The sequence below is a fragment of the Sphaerodactylus townsendi genome, linkage group LG02 (assembly GCF_021028975.2).
Source record: "Sphaerodactylus townsendi isolate TG3544 linkage group LG02, MPM_Stown_v2.3, whole genome shotgun sequence".
Classification (NCBI taxonomy): domain Eukaryota; kingdom Metazoa; phylum Chordata; class Lepidosauria; order Squamata; family Sphaerodactylidae; genus Sphaerodactylus; species Sphaerodactylus townsendi.
In genome coordinates this window covers 66,949,486-66,969,586 of record NC_059426.1, presented here as the reverse complement: position 1 = coordinate 66,969,586, position 20,101 = coordinate 66,949,486, and the positions used below count along the sequence as shown (strand labels likewise).

The 20,101-nt window shown below is 45.5% G+C and overlaps 1 protein-coding gene across 2 annotated transcripts in view; it reads left to right on the top strand.

The window, feature by feature from the left end:
* LOC125427400 (protein Wnt-6-like) overlaps positions 1-20,101 on the top strand; it is a 51,669-nt gene that overhangs the window by 23,000 nt on the left and 8,568 nt on the right. The window contains exon 2 of one of the 2 annotated variants that reach the window (XM_048486759.1): positions 13,121-13,336. The exons of the other annotated variant lie outside the window; for it this stretch is intronic. Coding sequence (XP_048342716.1) covers positions 13,121-13,336 — 216 coding nt within the window. The remainder of the gene's footprint in view (positions 1-13,120; positions 13,337-20,101) is intronic. 2 annotated transcript variants of the gene reach the window in all.

Sequence of the window (20,101 nt, the reverse complement as noted above, 5' to 3'; positions counted from 1 at the left end):
CTGTTGATCAGCACCACCACCTCTACAGGCAATGAATTTCACAATGCAGACCATATTCTACATGAAGTAAATGTTTTTATGGTAACTGAGGTCTGAGTTTCCCTTCGTTAGTTTCAATCCATTGCTCGTCAGGAGACCCTCAAGTTGCAGAACTCCATGCAAAGCTAAAGCAAGGATTCCTTCTTTCTCTTTCCCTAATCCGGCCATGCTCTTAGGCACCTCCACTGTATCCTCCCCTTGCTTTGCTTCCAAGTCCACAAGCAATTGTTTTCATTTTGCAAGACCCTGGAAGGTTGCAAATTTTTCAGCAATCTATATGGAATCTGAAAAGTTCTGTTTGTTTTCGCTCTGACCAACTCACATTACATTTGAATTCCCCCCCTTAATTGTATGCAGCACACACACACACACGTGCATTCTTTATTAAGGTAGCACTCAAGGGAGCAAATACCAAAGTCAAGTTTGCAACATGTAACCTTAGCCCTGCCTTTTTGATTGCATTCCCAGTTCTTAATTACATAATCTCATCCAATGAAAATATATCACCCTCTCAGTCATGGCCAGAATAGGCAAACAAGAAGCCCACCCCCCCGGGAGGGGTTATTTGCAGTGCCCAGAAGCCCCATCTTTCTGGGGTGGGACTATTATTTCTTACCAGTGCCAAGCCGAGTTCTCTGGGCACAGTATTTGTACTAATAACAGAACATAGTGAAAAAAAGAAAAGAACTGCATAACTTTAAAAAACAATCTTGTCAGAAAGCAGCCCCCTCCCTTTTCTTCCAATGTCTCTACATTCACAAACCCATTTGCAAGGAAAGGCTGGGCCTAACCAGTCCTCAGCCCTTGAGAGGAATGTTTGGTGAAATACGCACAAAAAGAGAGCTGGCGGCAGGCTCTCTACTGAATGCTGAAGACGTGCTCATTGTCTTCAAGGGGGTGCTGTGTGGTTTCCGGGCTGTATGGCCGTGTTCTAGCAGCATTCTCTCCTGATGTTTTGCTTGCATCTGTGGCTGGATCTGAATCCTCTGAAGATGCCAGCCACAGATGCAGGCGAAACGTCAGGAAAGAATGCTGCTAGAACACGGCCATACAGCCCGGAAACCACACAGCACCCCAGTGATTCCAGCCGTGAAAGCCTTCGACAATACAGTATCCTTCAAGGGTTTATACTCCCTTGCTTCAGGTTTATCCTGAGGAGTTCTTCACCCCGGATGGAGATCCTGGGAGACAGCCTGTCAGGAATCTCATTCCACAGACTTGCCTTTCAGTGTGCCGGTCATGTCCATATCACATCTCAAGCACATGGTTCTCTGGTGTTATGGATTGTGCACACTCCAGGAGGCCATTAAACATGCAAATCTTATGGGTCAAGACAGGAGTCACAGAGGCACAGCAGGCCTGCTTCAAAAGATATCCCAAGGAAGGGTTCTACTTAGAAGCATGCCTAAGTTTACAATCATTTAGCACAATGGCTCCTAAATAACAGATTTCTGGAAATAAAATCAATAAGATGCTGAGTAGACCTTTTCAGGATTGTTAATCCTAAATATATGGTTTAAGAAGAGCCCAAAGCTTACGTCCAAGGAAGTTAGAAGTAAGTGGAACAACCAAACAGCTGATTGGGCAACAGGAAACTGTTTTGAGTATGCTATTTTTTGTGTATTTAAGGACATGCTGTTTCGAAAAAGCAATCCTACTAGAGCAGGGGTCTGCAATCTGCGGCTCTCCATATGTTCATGGACTACAAATCCCATCAGCCCCTGTCAGGATGGCCAATTGGCCATGCTGGCAGGGGCTGATGGGAATTGTAATCCATGAACATATGGAGAGCTGCAGGTTGCAGACCCCTGTACTAGAGCACGTCAATAAACAGTGGTGAAATGGAGCCAGTATAACCTCCAGAATGCATTTGGCCACTTTCACAAGTTATGTTTAAACCAGTCCTGTACCTTTCACCCTATCTGTAAAACCTGTTGTTAATTTTCAGTTAATTCCACAAATGACCTTTGGTCTGGGATGTTACTTATGAATGCACATTCAAGTTGAAAATGGCTCTTTTTCAGTTTCTGGCCTATAATATAATGTACACAAAAATATCAGGCTTGCCTGGAGTTGCCAGCTTTAAATTCAGAAATTCCTGGAGATTTGGGGTGGAGTCTGGGAAGGGTGGACTTATAGGAGGATTGAAAGTTAAGCATAAAAGTGATACCCTGTAGAGTCCTCCTCCAAAGTTGACATTTTCTCCATGGGACTTGACGGCTGTAGCCTCCTGATCAGTTGTAATTCCTGGAGAACTCCAGCATCCACCTGGAAGTCGGCAAACCTAATCAGACTGATTTCTAAAAGGAGAACAGCAGATTGGATCATTGCATCCTGAACATCTGTACTTTCTTATTCACACGTGTGCAGCTGAATGCAGGTCCTCGCTAGTTATGGGAAGGAACTCTGTGCATGCTTAAGAGCACTCTTCCATGTTTCAGAGCTGAACTTCTTGCTAAAAATAGGTACCGGGGCGAAGCACCGATGACCTCTGACTTGGAGAATTGTGGCTCAGAAAGACTTGGAGAATTGTGGCTCAGAAAGTCCTGAAAGTCCATTGGGGCCGGAGGAAGAGAAGAAAGTCCATTGGGGCCAGAGGAAGAGAAGAGCTTTATGGGAGCAGCAGTGGCATGGCTCTTAAGAGCAGGTGCACTCTGATCTGGAGGAACTGTGTTTGATTCCCTGCTCTGCCGCTTGAGCTGTGGAGGCTTATCTGGGGAATTCAGATTAGCCTGTGCATTCTGACACAAGCCAGTTTGGTGACCTTGGGCTAGTCACAGCTTCTTGGAGCTCTCTCAGCCTCACCTACCTCACAGGGTGTTTGTTTGGGGGGCGGGGAGGGAAAGGAGATTGTCAGCCCCTTTGAGTCTCCTTACAGGAGAGAAAGGGGGGATATAAATCAAATTATTATTTCTTCTTCTTCTTCTTCTTCTTCTTCTTCTTCTTCTTCTTCTTCTTCTTCTTCTTCTTCTTCTTCTTCTTCTTCTTCTTCTTCTTCTTCTTCTTCTTCTTCTTCTTCTTCTTCTTCTTCACTGTCCCTGTCCATTGCCACCCGTTTCTGTGGGGCTTCCCGTTAGCCGCCAGTTGCTGAACTGGTGCTTTGGGAGGGGGCACGAGTTGAGGCAGGCGGAGCCCAGGGCGTGGTGACTGCAGAGCCGCTCTCGGTTTGCGCCGGGGCAAGCTGGGCCAGGGCCCTCTGCAGCTCGCCTTCCCTGCTCCTTCCCCCCGCCAGAGCAGAAGCGGCTGCAGTTTGGCAGCATTTTTCGACCCCCGCATCTTTCCCAGGGAGAGGACAGGGAGGCATGCCGAGAGCGACCCTTTTCAGTTGTAGGACCCCCCCCTCCCAAAAAAAATCTGCAGCAAAAAAAAAAGCTGAGGGGCAAAGTGGTTCCTGATTCTCCCCCTCCTCTCTGCATGCTCCAGAGAGCAGAGGAGGGGAGAGGGCCTGGCACACCTAGGACCACAGTGGGTGGGAGGGAGGGAAGCGAGGAGGGCTGCTGCTGTCGGGGCGCTTCCACGTCAGATCTCGCCGGGGTGAACCGCAGTTCAGCGTTTGATCCTCCGCCTCGGGGCTTGATCGTTATGTTTGAAGGAGGACAAATTGTCCCTGCTTAATGATACCCTCGTCCAGGCCAAAGCTCCGGGGAGGCGTGCAGTCAAGCCCCGCCACCCCCGCCTCTCACAGGCACTCTAAAGCCCTGGGCCGGGGCTTAAGGCCGACGGCAGATCGCCAGGACCGAAATCCAGGCCCTGGCTTTTCTGTGCTTGTGGATCAGCCATGAAAGAGCAAAGGCTCTCTCGGCCTGTGCAGAGCGATCTTGTCTCACCCCCAAGTGTATAACCGCCCCCGCCCCCGCCCAACACTTCTCATGTCAGCTCCTCCAATCGCCCCCGAGGGTCATCTAGTTCCCCATGATTCCCTTTCATCTGTGTCTTTTGACCCTAAATAAAGCAAATGATCACACAAACTGACTTCTCTCTTACACTCCATTAATCATTCCAGGAAAATGTTGTCTCCCCCACACCCACTTGCTTTCTGGTAGGGTTGCCAATCTCTGGTGGTGGTGGGGCTGGTGATCTGCCAGAAGTACAACTGATCTTCAGGATAAACAGGTCAGCTCCGCCAGAGACAATGGCTGCTTTGGAGGGTGAACTCTGTGACGAATCCCAAATCCCATCCTCCCCAACTCCACCCCCACATCTCCAAGAATTTCCCAACCTGGAGTTGGCAAACCTGGCTTCTGGGTCTTCCAACCCCTCCTCACTTACCTTTGGCCAGTCCTACAGCTTCCAAAAGCACAATACAGTGCCCTTTATTTGGCTGGTCAACTGCTCCCTTTACGTCAGTAAACTCTGTTTCCGCTCTGAAGGTCACAATGGGCTGCTGCTGAGATATGGGTCCAAAGGAAATCTCATCTTGGGGCTTAATTTGAACTAGGCATTACAAAAATTTAGGCCTAGCCCTTTTTTTCATGGCTAGAATTCAGCTCTAAGACATGGACTAATAGAGAGAAGATGCAAGTTAGCATGTGAAGAATGCCTGTGGTTTATCTTAGCCCCTCATTTTGTTTTTGACAATGAGTCCACCTGCAAACTGAATATCAAATAATGCACACTGGCCACCTCTCGACAAAGCCATGCCACGTTTTGTGCAAGTGTTCTGAATGATGGTGTGTTTAGTCATCAGCCTCTTCCACTGAATGCGAGGCCATGGATTATGTGATATATGTTAAAAATGTGATCACCCACATTTCCCTGTAAAAAGTAAGTTCCTAGTCCTCATTGCTGTACCCAAAGACTATAAGAATGGTTAGCCAATGTAACATTTTGAGGGAGCATCTGGTGCTCAAGGAGAGGAGCTTCTGTGCCCTGAACAGGTGAATGTCTCTCTCCATGGTGCTTATTTAACTTCTCTCCCCTGTCATTTATTGCCCATAACTATTACTATTCACTGCCACACACTATTACCATTCTAAGTAATGTAAGTATACATTATTTTGTCATCAGTATATGTCCCACCTAATATGCATCTGATATCCTTAGAACATAAGAACATAAGAACTAGCCTGCTGGATCAGACCAGAGTCCATCTAGTCCAGCATTCTGCTACTCGCAGTGGCCCACCAGGTGCCTTTGGGAGCTCACATGCAGGAGGTGAAAGCAATGGCCTTCTGCTGCTGCTGCTGCTCCTGAGCACCTGGTCTGCTAAGGCATTTGCAATCTGAGATCAAGGAGGATCAAGATTGGTAGCCATAGATCGACTTCTCCTCCATAAATCTGTCCAAGCCCTTTTTAAAGCTATCCAGGTTAGTGGCCATCACCACCTCCTGTGGCAGCATATTCCAAACACCAATCACACGTTGCGTGAAGAAGTGTTTCCTTTTATTAGTCCTAATTCTTCCCCCCAGCATTTTCAATGGATGCCCCCTGGTTCTAGTATTGTGAGAAAGAGAGAAAAATTTCTCTCTGTCAACATTTTCTACCCCATGCATAATTTTATAGACTTCAATCATATCCCCCCTCAGACGTCTCCTCTCCAAACTAAAGAACATAAGAACATAAGAACAAGCCAGCTGGATCAGACCAAGGTCCATCTAGTCCAGCTCTCTGCTACTCGCAGTGGCCCACCAGATGCCTTTGGGAGCTCACATGTAGGATGTGAACGCAATGGCCCTTCTGCGGCTGTTGCTCCCGATCACCTGGTCTGTTAAGGCATTTGCAATCTCAGATCAAAGAGGATCAAGATTGGTAGCCATAAATCGACTTCTCCTCCATAAATCTGTCCAAGCCCCTTTTAAAGCTATCCAGGTTAGTGGCCATCACCACCTCCTGTGGCAGCATATTCCAAACACCAATCACGCATTGCGTGAAGAAATGTTTCCTTTTATTAGTCCTAATTCTTCCCCCCTGCATTTTCAATGTATGTCCCCTGGTTCTAGTATTGTGAGAAAGAGAAAAATTTCTCTCTGTTAACATTTTCTACCCCATGCATAATTGTATAGACTTCCATCATATCCCCCCTCAGCCGTCTCCTCTCCAAACTAAAGAGTCCCAAACGCTGCAGCCTCTCCTCATAAGGAAGATGCTCCAATCCTTCAATCAACCTTGTTGCCCTTCTCTGCACTTTTTCTATCTCCTCAATATCCTTTTGAGATCGTGGCTAATTGTGAACTGAACACAGTACTCCTGGGCGCGGTCGCGACCACTGCTTTATATAAGGGCATGACAATCTTTGCAGTTTTATTATCAATTCCTTTTCTAATGATCCCCAGCATAGACTTTGCCTTTTTCACAGCTGCCATGCATTGAGTTGACATTCCCATGGAACTATCAACTAAGACGCCTAAATCCCTTTCCTGGTCTGTGACTGATAGCACTGACCCCTGTAGCATGTAGCACTGACCCCTGTAGCAAAACGGATCCTTGGGGGACACCACTCCCGACATCTCTCCATTGTGAGAACTTCCCATTTACACCCACTCTTTGTTTCCTGTTTCTCAACCAGTTTTTAATCCATAGGAGGACTCTCCCCTCTTATTCCTTCATTGCTGAGTTTTCTCAACAGTCTCTGGGGAGGAACTTTGTCAAAAGCCTTTGGAAATCCAAGTAGACAATGTCCACCGGGTTCACCTCCTGTCCACATGCCTGTTTACACCCCTTGAACTCTAGTAAGTTTGTAAAGACAGGATTTGCCTCTGCAAAAGCCATGCTGACTCTTTCTCTCAGCAGGCCTTGCTTTTCTACATGTTTTATAATTTTATCTTTAATGATAGATTCTACTAATTTACCAGGAACAGATGTCAAACTGACTGGCCTGTAATTTCCCGGGTCCCCCCTAGATCCTTTCTTAAAGATTGGTGTGACATTGGCCATCTTCCAGTCTTCAGGGATGGAGCCTGATTTCAGGGATAAGTTGCATATAAGAGTCCCAAACGCTGCAGCCTCTCCTCATAAGGAAGGTGCTCCAATCCTTCAATCATCCTCGTTGCCCTTCTCTGCACTTTTCTATCTCTTCGATATCCTTTTGAGATGTGGCGACCAGAACTGAACACAGTACTCCAAGTGCGGTCGCACCACTGCTTTATATAAGGGCATGACAATCCTTGCAGTTTTATTATCAACTCCTTTCCTAATGATCCCCAGCATAGAGTTTGCCTTTTTCACAGCTGCCATGCATTGAGTTGATATTCCCATGGAACTATCAACTAAGACGCCCAAATCCCTTTCCTGGTCTGTGACTGATAGCACTGACCACTGTAGCGTGTATGTGAAGTTTGGATTTTTTGCCCCTATGTGCATCACTTTACATTTAGCTACATTGAACTGCATTTGCCATTTCTTAGCTCCACTCACCTAATTTATCAAGGTCCACTTGGAGCTCTTCGCAATCCTTTGTGGTTCTTACCACCCTACACAATTTGGTATCATCTGCAAACTTAGCCACCACACTACCCACCCCTACTTCCAGGTCATTTATGAATAAGTTAAAGAGCACTGGTCCCAAAACGGATCCTTGGGGGACACCACTCCTTACATCTCTCCATTGTGAGAACTTCCCATTTATGCCCACCCTTTGTTTCCTGTTCCTCAACCAGTTTTTAATCCATAGGAGGACTTCCCCTCTTATTCCTTCATTGCTCAGTTTTCTCAACAGTCTCTGGTGAGGAACTTTGTCAAAAAGGATAAAACTTGAGTATTTTTGGCACTGTGCTCAATTTCTCTGTGTGTATATAAAGTATACAATGCTCAGTGCATATAGCATATTACTTCTGGCCCTTCTCCTTGTGTGAAGCAAGTATACCATGTGTTTACTTACTGGGTCAACTGGGCTCCTATTCTAGTGCCAACTTGTTCTTGCCTCTGTTGCCCTGTCATGTTCTCTCTTAAGGTATCACTTTCTGTGCCTTCAGTGGGTTGGGCTCTATGGGGTGATTCATTGCAACAGAAATATGAGAGGAATTTAGAATTGGCTTTCTAATCCTTGTGATGCCCTGAAGGCATCTATCTTCATCTTGGTCTCCATGGAGGCAGCAAACTTAAGGCTGTGCCCCTTAGGCTCCTGTCACTCACCTTCCTCATATCTCCAAAGATGGAGACCCACCTTGTTCACCTTAATCTTTGCCTGCAGGCTTCCTTCTGATGGAGAATTCTCCAGTTCAGTTTTTGAGAGACCAAGTGGTGATCCTCCATGTCTTTTTATCATGTGTTGGCAAGTGGCTCTACCATTATACCTGCCCCTGGATTTGCACCTCTTCTATTAGTCAAGGTTTTTTTTCCTGTGTCTTGGAGGGTCTTTGGGACACCTGATTGGCTGCAGAAATTGGTGCACCAAAGTCTTCTATTAATGGTGCATGCCAACTTATAAACTAAAACCAGTTGCAAAACTCTTACATTTGATTTACCTTGTAGGTTTAAAAGGGTACCTTGGACAAGTATTGTTTGACATGAAAACATTGTGAAGAACCAGACATTACACATTTTCCTTTAACTCACCATGAATGAAATTAATGAGATCATATGTGAGACTACCAAATGTAGAACACAACAAATGAAATATTTACAATCAGTTACTACATGGTTCTTTTCCTTATACTGTGTAGTTAATGTGTTGATCTGTCTGTGCATATATTTAACAATTTTTTTAAAAAGGAGTGAGGTCAGAGACTGACTGTGTGAAGTGCTGTTTGCTCAGTCCTCCCCCCTGCAAATAAAGAAATATAAGTCAGAAAACAGCAATGTATTGCAGAGTATGCAGGCCAGATCTTGTTCTTCTACTGTAAAGAAGTGAGGTAAGACAGTTTGTGTGGATAAGAAAACAGAGGAGACGTGTGAAAGACTGAAGGCTGTAACCAGGTTGTCACAGTGTAGCAGGGAATTCCAAGAGGACTGAATATGTGATCTGTGACACTGTTTGGACACATTCAGGGTAGAATACAACCCCGGGGCGAAGTTCTATTTCAAGAAGGTAGCTCCCCACAGAAGATATGAGGCCTTCTCTATCAATCTGCCATAATCCAGATCAGGAGCTACAAACACAAAACAAGAAGTGTGTGCAGAGCCAATAAATCTTTAATATATTTAATGATCTGTACATAAAATAATATTTTGAATACAATTAAATAAAAATGAACCACTATTCAAAAATATTGATTTTTGATAAATACAAGTAAAAGGTACCCCCCAAACTTAACATAAGTAAAAGGTTAAATGACATCCCAAGATAATAATAACTAGGTAGACTGGAGCCACTCTTTAAAATAACTAAGTTGACCAGGCCTGCTTGGGCCTGCCCTGAATTCCAGACCTCCCCCACCCCCCAGTATGGTGCTTCCATTCTGTGTCCTCTTTAGCCAGGCTGGTAGTTTCATTGTTCATTATGCCCTCCATTTTGTGAGACCACTTTTGTAATTCCTTCACTTGTCCTCAACCTCCAAAATGCATGTAGTTTCAAGGTAAATGGTGCCTGTTTGAACATACCACAGCAGTGTTATAAATATGTGATGATACCATCTCTAGTTGCCATGACACTACACCCAACCTTTAATGATATAAAGTTAGCTAATAAGTAAAAACAGGGAGAAAAAACACCTTTGTCAAGTGGTGCATATATATATCTAATGCATTATCTAACTGAGGCAATATTGTGATGCTTGTGTTCATCAACTGTGAAATTGTATTTGTATTGAGATCTAATTGATATTTGCTACTGTGAGGTTGGACATTTTTGTACCACATTCCACTCCTCAGCTTTTGCCTCACAGTCAAGCTGTTTACCAGAAAAATGCAGATCAGAAGTAACTCATACAGAGGGACTTGTAGACAGAAAGATCTCTGTGGCACAGAGTGCTAAACTGCAGTACTGCAGTCAAAACTCTGCTCATGACCTGAGTTCAGTTTTGACAGGAGTTGGAAGTTGCAAGTTGGTTTCAGGTAGTCAGTTCTAGGTTGACTCAACCTTCCATCCAAGGTTGGTAAAATGAGTGCCAAGCTTGCTGGGGCTGAAGTGTAGATGACTTGGGAAGGCAATGGCAAACCACCCCATAAGAAAGTCTGCCTAGTAAACACTGTGATGTGATGTCACCACGTGGTCAGTAATGGCTCTGTGCTTGCCCAGGGGACTACCTTTATCTTTATCTTTATCTTGTAGACAGGACAAGTAGGATGCACAGCTGTGTTAGTCAAGGCTTTGTTGAGGCCTTGCTGGGAATCCCCTAGTTCAGTCTCTCTCTGACTCATCTGCTTGACAAAACTGCCTCCAAAGCATGTTAGTAATGGGAGCTCTCATTTCCCGTAACTCCCGCTTCTGACCAATAAGATGCCATTCTGTGTCAACTCATTCAACAAGAGATACCAGAATGGAAAAATCCCCTGTTGATCACGACCCATTTAGCCCACCCTCCTCACATCGAGTTGACTGACTCTTTTCTGGATGTCAAGGGGTTGCCAGACTCTGGGTTACCTTAGAAGAACTGCCTGCTAGCAATGTGTAAAATCAGACATTACACTGTCAAGTCAATTGCCATCAAATGAAGAATGACAGAAAAATATCACAGCAGATTCATGTTTTTACAAAGGATCTTGCCTTCCTGAATATTGTACCATCTGCTTCCAATTTGTAGCTTTTACAGATGCCTAAAACTTGTTAGTTTGCAAAATGCATAATATGTGGATGTAGCCAGCAGAAGGAAAGAGTTGCCTCGGTCTCTGAGTGGCAGTAAGTATGATGATATTAGAAGGGACTAAAGATCTAATGAGGGACAAGAAAGCCTGCAGGAAGCAGAAGTCTCTTCCTCTGAGGTCAGGGAACCTCACCAAGGCCCCTCTCTCTTTTCTGAAATTTAGCAGCTACAGTTGACATGTTTTCAAGCTTTTCTCTATTACCAGGAAAACAGAAAAAAGTGCTCCTTTTTTGAGAACTGAAAGCTGAGATTATCTAGATAGGGTTTGGGATTGCAGATTCTACTAGGCATCCAAGTTATGTGGCATGAAACAATTTTTATAAATTCCACTTGAGAGAAATCCCCCTCCCCATTTTAAGGTGACACGACACAGCCTCAGATTAGTCACTCAAAAAGTTGATGACACATCCCCTTAGTGAGACCAGTGAAAACTTCTGTACCGAGAGTCATCTGGAAACCAGGGAGGAAAGCTGGAATCAACCCAGGACTTGTTTTCTGGCCTTTATCATTTTACAAGGTCGCTCAGTTCTTCTCCCACAAAGAAAGCAGTTTCCCTCTTCCTCTGTTTTGCACTGGGTTCTCCCTTCCCCAGAATCACAGGGAGATGATATTCCCAGAGTGCACCTGTGACAGGTCCCTTCATCCTCTTAACTATCTGTGCAGGCTCAGGCAGCCTCCTAACTATTCTGGACAGGTTTTCCCACCTTTTCCCTGGCTGAGCTGCTTTGATGGTAGCGTATGAGGAGTTTCAAGCTTAGCTGTTCAGCGTTCAAAACTTAAGAAAGCCTGTTTTTCTCTTATATCAAATTCACCAGAGAACTGGGACAAATTTGTCAAACAGAAGTAAAAATTATTGAACAAACTAAATGGGATCAGGAGATATTTCTGTGGATGGAAATCAGGCAAGAGGTACAGAAATATCAGTTTTGGCACAGGAACTGTTCTTAATTCAAGGTTTATAAGATTCTTTAGTTGCTTAGATGTTATGAGAGGTTCTTCACTTTAAGATGGTTTAGGCAGATGTTACTGGCTTATGGTTTCACAATGTCTTTGGGTTTTAACTGGCTGGGGCCCCTTCTCAGAATGCACATATAGCCTTGACACTGTTAGCTACACACTTCATATCAATCTCCCTCCTGGGGTAACTTTAGCAGAACACTGCTATGCCAGACAGGAAATCCACCTGAGTTTTTAATTCCCTTACTAACTGGATTAGGAATTCTTCTTCACCCAGAAGATATATTCCCTTTCCTTTTACTTATGGCCACCTGTGGAAAGTCTCATGACTATTCCACCTTCAGCTTTGACCACTGAATAAAACTCCTGGTTTTCTCGTGTATGTGTATTTTCTACTTTCAGCTCTGAACTCAGTATATGTCAAGTCAGTTCCACTCCCTGACTGAAACTCCCTCAGAGTAGATATTTAACACTTGCAGTTAATGGATTTGATGCTAATTCCCAGGAATTCAAATTCAAAAAGCTCACAATACTTTTCCTCTCAGAGGGATATCTCCTCCTGCTCTGAGTCAGCTGGTCACTCCACCAATCAGAGCACAGGTCAGCTTACCCAATCAGGGTACTTTTCCATTTCTAGGAAGTCCCCCCCCCCTTGTTGTGATAGCACCTTGTCCCACTGACTGACATGCACTTTTAAACTCTATTTCATTGTGCATTGTCCATTACAGCACAGTGTTCCATGTTGACATTATAAGTTATTTATTTATTTATTTATTTATTTATTAGGCTTATATACCACCCTCAGGGCGGTTCACAGCATAAATATACAACACAGATAAAAATAAAGTCCGTACATTTAGTACCGATCCGCATTAAAATGCAGCGTTCAACTACGACATTTCGTTATAACTATGACATTTCGTTATGTAGAGTAAAGTGCTAGGGAGATTGCAGAATCTCAGAGTTTTAAGCTACATGGCTTCAGACTGCAAGAGGAGGGGTGATATTTTCAGATGCCTCCCAGTTAAAAACAATTCTGCACATGTGAAAAATTAGGGAAAATTTTTTTGTGTAGCTTTGTCACTGAATGCCTTATATGTAGGGATTCTGTTATACATGAGTGCATTAAAATTGTAACTTGTAGTCTGAAGTGCAGTTCTAAATTCTTCTAATTTGGACTACCATTTGATACTAATATTCAGAATGGCTCATGGAACAGCTTCCAAGTAATATGTTATGTGGGCTGACAAGGCATAACCCCAAAAGGGGGGAAAACCACTCTCAATTTGTACCAAAACATTCAGAAGATTGGCCTAATATGGGTTCAGTTGATGATGTCACCATTAAACCTGCCTTGTAGACATCTAACGTTTCTTTGAGTTCTGACTATTTATTTGCTAGAGTGTTCCCTTGTCTTTTTTCCTCCTCCATCTTCTCCAGGGCAGTGGGCAGCCCACTGGTCATGGATCCCAACAGCATCTGCCGCAAGACCAAGCGACTGGCTGGAAAGCAGGCTGAACTGTGCCAGACAGAGCCTGAGATAGTACAGGAAGTTGCCAAGGGTGCCAGACTGGGCGTGCGTGAATGCCAATATCAATTCCGCTTCCGTCGCTGGAATTGCACCAGCCACAGCAAATATTTTGGGAAGATCCTACAGCAGGGTGAGCAGAGGAATTTATGTTGATTGGGAAGGGGGTTTGCCCTTTTGAATCCTCTCATGCAGAGCAGAGAGGAGAGGCACTTGCCCCAGGTCAGGGGAAATCTCCTCAGCCAAAAGGGGATTTGCAGTGCCATGGAAGGTTTTTTCTTGATATGCATGTGGTGGAAAAGGATAAGGCCAGTGGTGGGATTCAAAAATTTTAACAACAGGTTCCGATGGTGGTGGGATTCATATAATGACCGTTTGAAGTATTAAAAAAGTGGTATACCGAAAGATAGTTTATTTAAAACATAGATATAAGGTTTAACAAAAAAATCCATGTGTTTTGTAAACCATATCCTTTTATGCCATGTGTATTTATCTCTTTTGTAGCACAATAAGCCAATCAGGACTAGATACTGCACTTCTCTTCAGAGGTGTATCTGCCCAGTGATATGGGGTACCCCATGTCCCCGGGCACATGCCATCTGGTTATATGGGGCGCAAAATCAGCACCCCACATGACCAGTGCTGCCACTGCCACCTGTGCTAGGCTGGGAGGGAGAGAGAAACTCGCCCCTGTCTGCCAGGCAGTAGAGAGGGGCCGCCCCCCCCTTGCCTATCAGCCGTGGGGTGAGGGAAACTCGCCTCTCCTGGCTGCCAGGCAGCGGAGAGGGGCCACTGCCGTCTCCCTACCTAGCAGCCGGTGGGTGAGAGAAACTCAGGTGTTCTTCATAAGCCCCTGCTCGATTTGAAAATCACGTATTCTTAAGCCCCTGCATGCGCACAACCACTTCACCACAAAACACACCTCCCTTCCCCCATTTGTGCACGTGCAGACCCACTCACCCTGCTCCTGTTCCACTGTCTGCCCCTCTCCCATTTCCAAAGACACTCTGTTGCAAAGTAGCCTAAAGCCACAAACAGCCAACGATTCAAAGAAGAAAATGTGCAGATCTTGCTTCCGTTGAGTGCAAGAGGTAGGATTAACAAAGGGTTCCCCAAACCAAGGACAGAGTAATAAAGGGTTCTATGGAACCCTCTAGAACCTCCTGAATCCCACCTCTGAATAAGGCTCTTCCCAAAGTATCTTAGAGGTGAGTAGGGGGAGAACAGTGCTTGTTAATAAAAGCTTGGGATATGTTTGGAGATGGGTTTAGGAAGATAGCTATAATTTAACATTTGATGCACAAAGAAAACTTGTCAATTTAACATTGGAGAAATTATAGAATTTAAATCTAAGTTAAAGCTCACATAAATACTCAGTTGGATTGCAGGATTTAAAGTTATCTAAGTACAGATATAAAAATACATGGTAAATATATGGTTTTCTTCAAAATATTTGAAATAATGAATACATTTTCTCAGGGTTTTTTTCTTTTAAAAGCAGAGTGCCAGTTCTGTTTCACCTGAATATCACTGTAGATGCAAGCTCATATTGCCTAATTTTGCTGTGCTACTGAGCAGCAAAATATACAGAAAGGCAAAGTGCCTTTTTATCTGCCTGTTGTTCTGTCTGTGCCTGATTGCTGAAGGTCATCCATGAATGCAAGCAACTTTTCTGTATCACTTTGAAAAACACCAAAGCTCAGCTACACATGCCCATAAGAACATAAGAACATAAGAACTAGCCTGCTGGATCAGACCAGAGTCCATCTAGTCCAGCATTCTGCTACTCGCAGTGGCCCACCAGGTGCCTTTGGGAGCCTGGGCTACATGCAGGGAGGTGAAAGCAATGGCCTGTTGCTGCTGCGGCTGCTCCTGAGCACCTGGTCTGCTAAGGCATTTGCAATCTGAGATCAAGGAGGAGCAAGATTGGTAGCCATAGATCGGCTTCTCCTGCATAAATCTGTCCAAGCCCCTTTTAAAGCTATCCAGGTTAGTGGCCATCACCACCTCCTGTGGCAGCATATTCCAAACACCAATCACACGTTGCGTGAAGAAGTGTTTCCTTTTATTAGTCCTAATTCTTCCCCCCAGCATTTTCAATGGATGCCCCCTGGTTCTAGTATTGTGAGAAAGAGAGAAAAATTTCTCTCTGTCAACATTTTCTACCCCATGCATAATTTTGTAGACTTCAATCATATCCCCCCTCAGACGTCTCCTCTCCAAACTAAAGAGTCCCAAACGCTGCAGCCTCTCCTCATAAGGAAGGTGCTCCAATCCTTCAAGCATTCTCGTTGCCCAGTGCAGTTATGCTCTCCAAAACAATATATGATGTTGGAGTTTTGTGACTGGAACTCTGGATGTGTAATTTGACCATAAAATCATTTATGGGGAAACTGTTAACCCTTCCTCATTCTATATCTCTGTGTGTGGTACAGTAGTCAAGAGTGCCAGACTCTGATCTGGAGAACTGGGTTTGATTCCCCACTCTCCTGCCTTGAAAACTCTATGGGATTGTCATAAGTCAACTGTGACTCAGCAGCACTTTCCACCACCAGATGTTATATGAAACCTTACAATCTGTTGGAGTTTACCACACAGAGAAGCAGCTAACTGATTAAAAGGTAAATGTTTATTAGGAAGTACATTTAGGATAGTAAAGAGGGAAAGATAGCATGCTGCTATCTTGCTAGCTAGGAAGAGTCTAACTTCCAAGGAGAAGCAGGATATTAGACCTGAGAGTTATCAGTCTAAGGATAGACAAGAGGTGACACAAAAGGATGAAGGGATCACTAACTTTACAGACTTCTCTATCTGATCACTTGCCCACCCCCTGCTGGGTCTTCTTCTCAGTTCCTTTGCACATTAGACATGGCTACATCCAACACTCCTTCTCAAGTTCTAGTGTGCAAAGTTCACAAGATTCATCTTCTCATGTAGACTTTCACATTTATGCTCAGGTAAGGGCTTGATGAACACATCTGCAATCATTTCTTCTGTAGGACAATATTGCAAGTCAACAAGCCCATCTTCACAAAGGTTCTCACAAGATAATTCACATCCATATACATGGTTCAAATGCTAAACCATTTCATCACAGTCCTCTTTGCTTTTATTGTATAAAATCAGATCATCCACATAAGTCAGAATGTAAGTCCATTTGTTGTCTCTACAACTTGAGTACAAGCAAGGTTCTGTTTTGCCTTGTTCAAATCCTTCTTTGGTAAGCATCTGATGAAGCTTTTGGTTCCAACACCAGGCGTAGGAGGTTAAGAACTTGTGTATCTAATCTGGAGGAACCGGGTTTGATTCCCTGCTCTGCCGCCTGAGCTGTGGAGGCTTATCTGGGGAATTCAGATTAGCTTGTGCACTCCCACACATGCCAGCTGGGTGACCTTGGGCTAGTCACAGCTTCTCGGAGCTCTCTCAGCCCCACCCACCTCACAGGGTGTTTGCTGTGAGGGGGGAAAGGGCAAGGAGATTGTAAGCCTCTTTGAGTCTCCTATAGGAGAGAAAGGGGGGATATAAATCCAACTCTTCTTCTTCTTCTATTAAAAATCCACCCCTGCTTTGAGCTCCAGTAGGGGCAAAAGAATGAAGCCTATACTGGGGCCATTGTACTTTTTTCCTGGGGCTCAAGGCATTATTTGGTGTGGTGGTGGTCCTTTTGATCAGGTATATGTTATACAGGAGAGAGAATTCTTCTTTTTGTAGTGACAGCCTCAATCTAGATCAGCCCCTACACAGCTGCTGTTTTGTGTCAAATTACACAGCTTGGATCCAACAGAGTATTTGCAGATGGAATAATTTTCACCCATGGAGCGTGACTTTCTCACCTTCCCCCTCCTGCTGAAGCCTAAAATGCCTCCTGAAATTCTGTTCTTCAGGGTTCCCTGCTCCCCAGAAGCAGCACCACGGGCATTTTGAGTTGCAATGGGAGGGATTCATGCATCACAGGCAGAAATTGTTCTGTTCACATTAAATGCTCACTTGAAGTGCAAGCCCATGTGTAGAGTTAAAACTGGAATATCAGTCTCAAGTGCTGCCTGAAGGCCACATCACACATTTCTCAGAGAAATAACGGGCAACCTGCATGTAGATGAACATATTTAATGACTGCATGGACTATATTCAGATCTGCATCTGACTATATTCAGATAATATATGGGCCTGAACTGTTATCACATGTGGCATCCTAAGTGTGGGTTTTCTGCTGTTACACAGAAACCTTTTCCATTTTGGAAATATTTATTATGTGAAGAAGCCTTCTCATAGGATTGAGTCTGGGTTGTTTTATAGCATATCCAAAGAAACAAGAACGTATCCCTTTTTAAAAAGAGTTTTAAAGGGTTCCTAATGAAGGGGCTAGCCCAATTAATAAGGAACCCTCTGTCAGCAGAAGGGAGAAGGCAAAACTATTAAACATAACTGAAAAGTTCGGCATGAGGAGAATCGAAGTTTGACTCACAGCAGTTCAGCTATTGCAGCTCTTTCTGGCAGCTGAAGGACCTGCCTTCCCTTTCTCAGGATTTTGCTTTGTTCCCCAGAAGGCACAGCAGTAGATAGGCACAGGAGTAGCTGGGTCCCTGAGGAGGCACAGATTATTGCTACAGGCTGAAGGTTTACTGCTGTGACATGTCTCCCTGTCCTTGTAATGAAGCAATTATGGGTGCTCCCAGACAGCACAGTAGCTTTTAATAAAGCCCAAGAATGCTTCTGTGTCTGGGAGTGATTTACTGCCCCTCCCCCTACCTGCTCTCCCCATCGACTCTGCTTCTACATGTCCTTTGAGCTTCCTCCTGGCTTCCCAGCAACCTGACTGAGGAGGTCAGGGCAATAAATAACCCCCTCTCAAGGAGCACTCTTGCCATCACACTGGATTGTATCTTTTCCTAGGCTTGCCTCAGACCCAAGTGGGTAGAGGAGGGAATTTTGAGAGCAAGCGAGGCTCCTTTGTTTGACTCATGATATTTAGTTGTTTGTTTCCTTCATTTGTATTCTGCCTTTCTCCCAGATGGGGACCCAAGGGGGCTTACATCACTCCCCTCCCCTCCATTTTGTCCTCACAACAACACTTTGAGGTAGGTTAGGCTGACAGTGTGACTAGCGCAAGGTCTCCCAGCGAGCTTCCATGGCATGAGTGGGGATTTGAACCTGGACCTCCCAGATATTTGTCTGACACTCTTAATCACTATGCCACACTGATTCTCAGTGGGCATGGATAGAGTTGTCAGGCCTTTAGATGGCCAAATGTTCATGCACAAGATAAGTAACATTTCTTGGGTATCTGAGGACACTGGCTTGGGAGGGGCTAGCACATTCTATTAAACCACAGAAAGAGCTGCCGAACTTTCCATCAGAGATCCTGTCAATAGTTCCCCTGTACAGTGGTGGGATCCAAAAATTTTAATAACAGGTTCCGATGGTGGTGGGATTCAAACAGTGGCGCCACCGCACACACGCACCTCCAGTCCCTATTGGGCAGGGAAGTTGCTTTACTAACCCCTTCTCGGCACTCAGAAAAAATTAGTAACCTCTTCTAGAGAAGTGGTGAGAACTGGTTGGATCCCACCTCTGCCTGTACATTTTGCCTATAACACTCTGTCAGAGCACAGCCCCAAAGCCAAGGTAGCTCTTAGTACAAGGAATGTAGAGGGGTAGGTAGGTGGAGGAGGAAATTTCTCCTCCTAGCCAAACTATTGAAGGGACTCCGGCTTAGAGCCAGAAAGCCACCCTACTGTGCAAGCTGTATTATTGGACATTCCTATGTCCCAGGTTGGAAATCTGAACCCTGAGCAGGATAGCACCTTGGGGTGGGAGGGGGACAGAAAAGGACAAGAGTACGGAACAGAAGCCTGCTCAAAGCACGGTGGATGTCCGCCCGCCGCCTCTCCCGCAGCCTGGGATCACAACAGGGCGACGGGCTGGCAGAGCTAAGACGTGAGAGGTTGAAGCCCCCGGCAGGTGCGGCGCCTGGTGCTGAAGCGAGCATCGAGGACGAGAATCCCCCTTTGGCTGCGGCAGGTCCCGGCACGGCGAGGGATGCCTGGAACTCGTGTCCCGCGGCGGAGGGGCGATTGGCGCCCCGCCGTAAATAAAGAATCCAAGTTATTGGGTGGAGGAGGGGAAGGGGCATTCCTACGCGACGTTGCCCTCCTGGGTGCTGGGCTCGTGGGGCTTGGGAGGCAAGCCGTCGGCTCACCGGTATGGGGGCACCTCTACTCCCCCCCCCCCAAAAAAAAATTAAAAGCCCGGCTATGCTGCCATCTCAGGGTTAAACGCCAGATTCCAGGCACTCTTGCTTGGAAGTACGTTCTGGGGCTAGACTAGAGGGGCTGGAGAGGCTGAGAGATTACCCAGCTGACCCAAAACAGATTGATCCCCCTCCGTCATAGGCTGCGTCTTTCGAAGGTGTGTTTTTAACAAGCCCGGCTTCTGTGACTTCAATAGGTGCCAGAAATTCAACAGGTAGGCCTCAGATGACAACACAACACTGAAGCGAATGCCTTAGCCGGCCCATCTTTTCTTTCCAGCCAGAGCCAAGATCAGATCTGGTGGAAGGGTGAGCAGAGAGCAGGGACGTAGGTATAGATTTTTTATGCGGGGGGGGGGGGTTCGGGGGGGGGCCACACCCCCACCCGCCCCAGGGCATGACCACGCCCCCCAAGCCCTGCCCCTGGCCTAGCGCTTATAAAAGCAGCTCTCCGAGGTCGGGGATGGCAGACTCCCCTGCCCTGCCCTGCCCTGCCCTGCCCTGCCCCTCCCCTCTGGACTGAGGCATAGAGGGAAAATGGAGCCTGGTGCAAAATCTGAGTCCCCCCCCCCCTCCCCGGGCAGCCGCTGTGATGAAGGAATCCACCCCCAAACAGCATCACTTTCAATGGTGTTTAAACTAGATCCA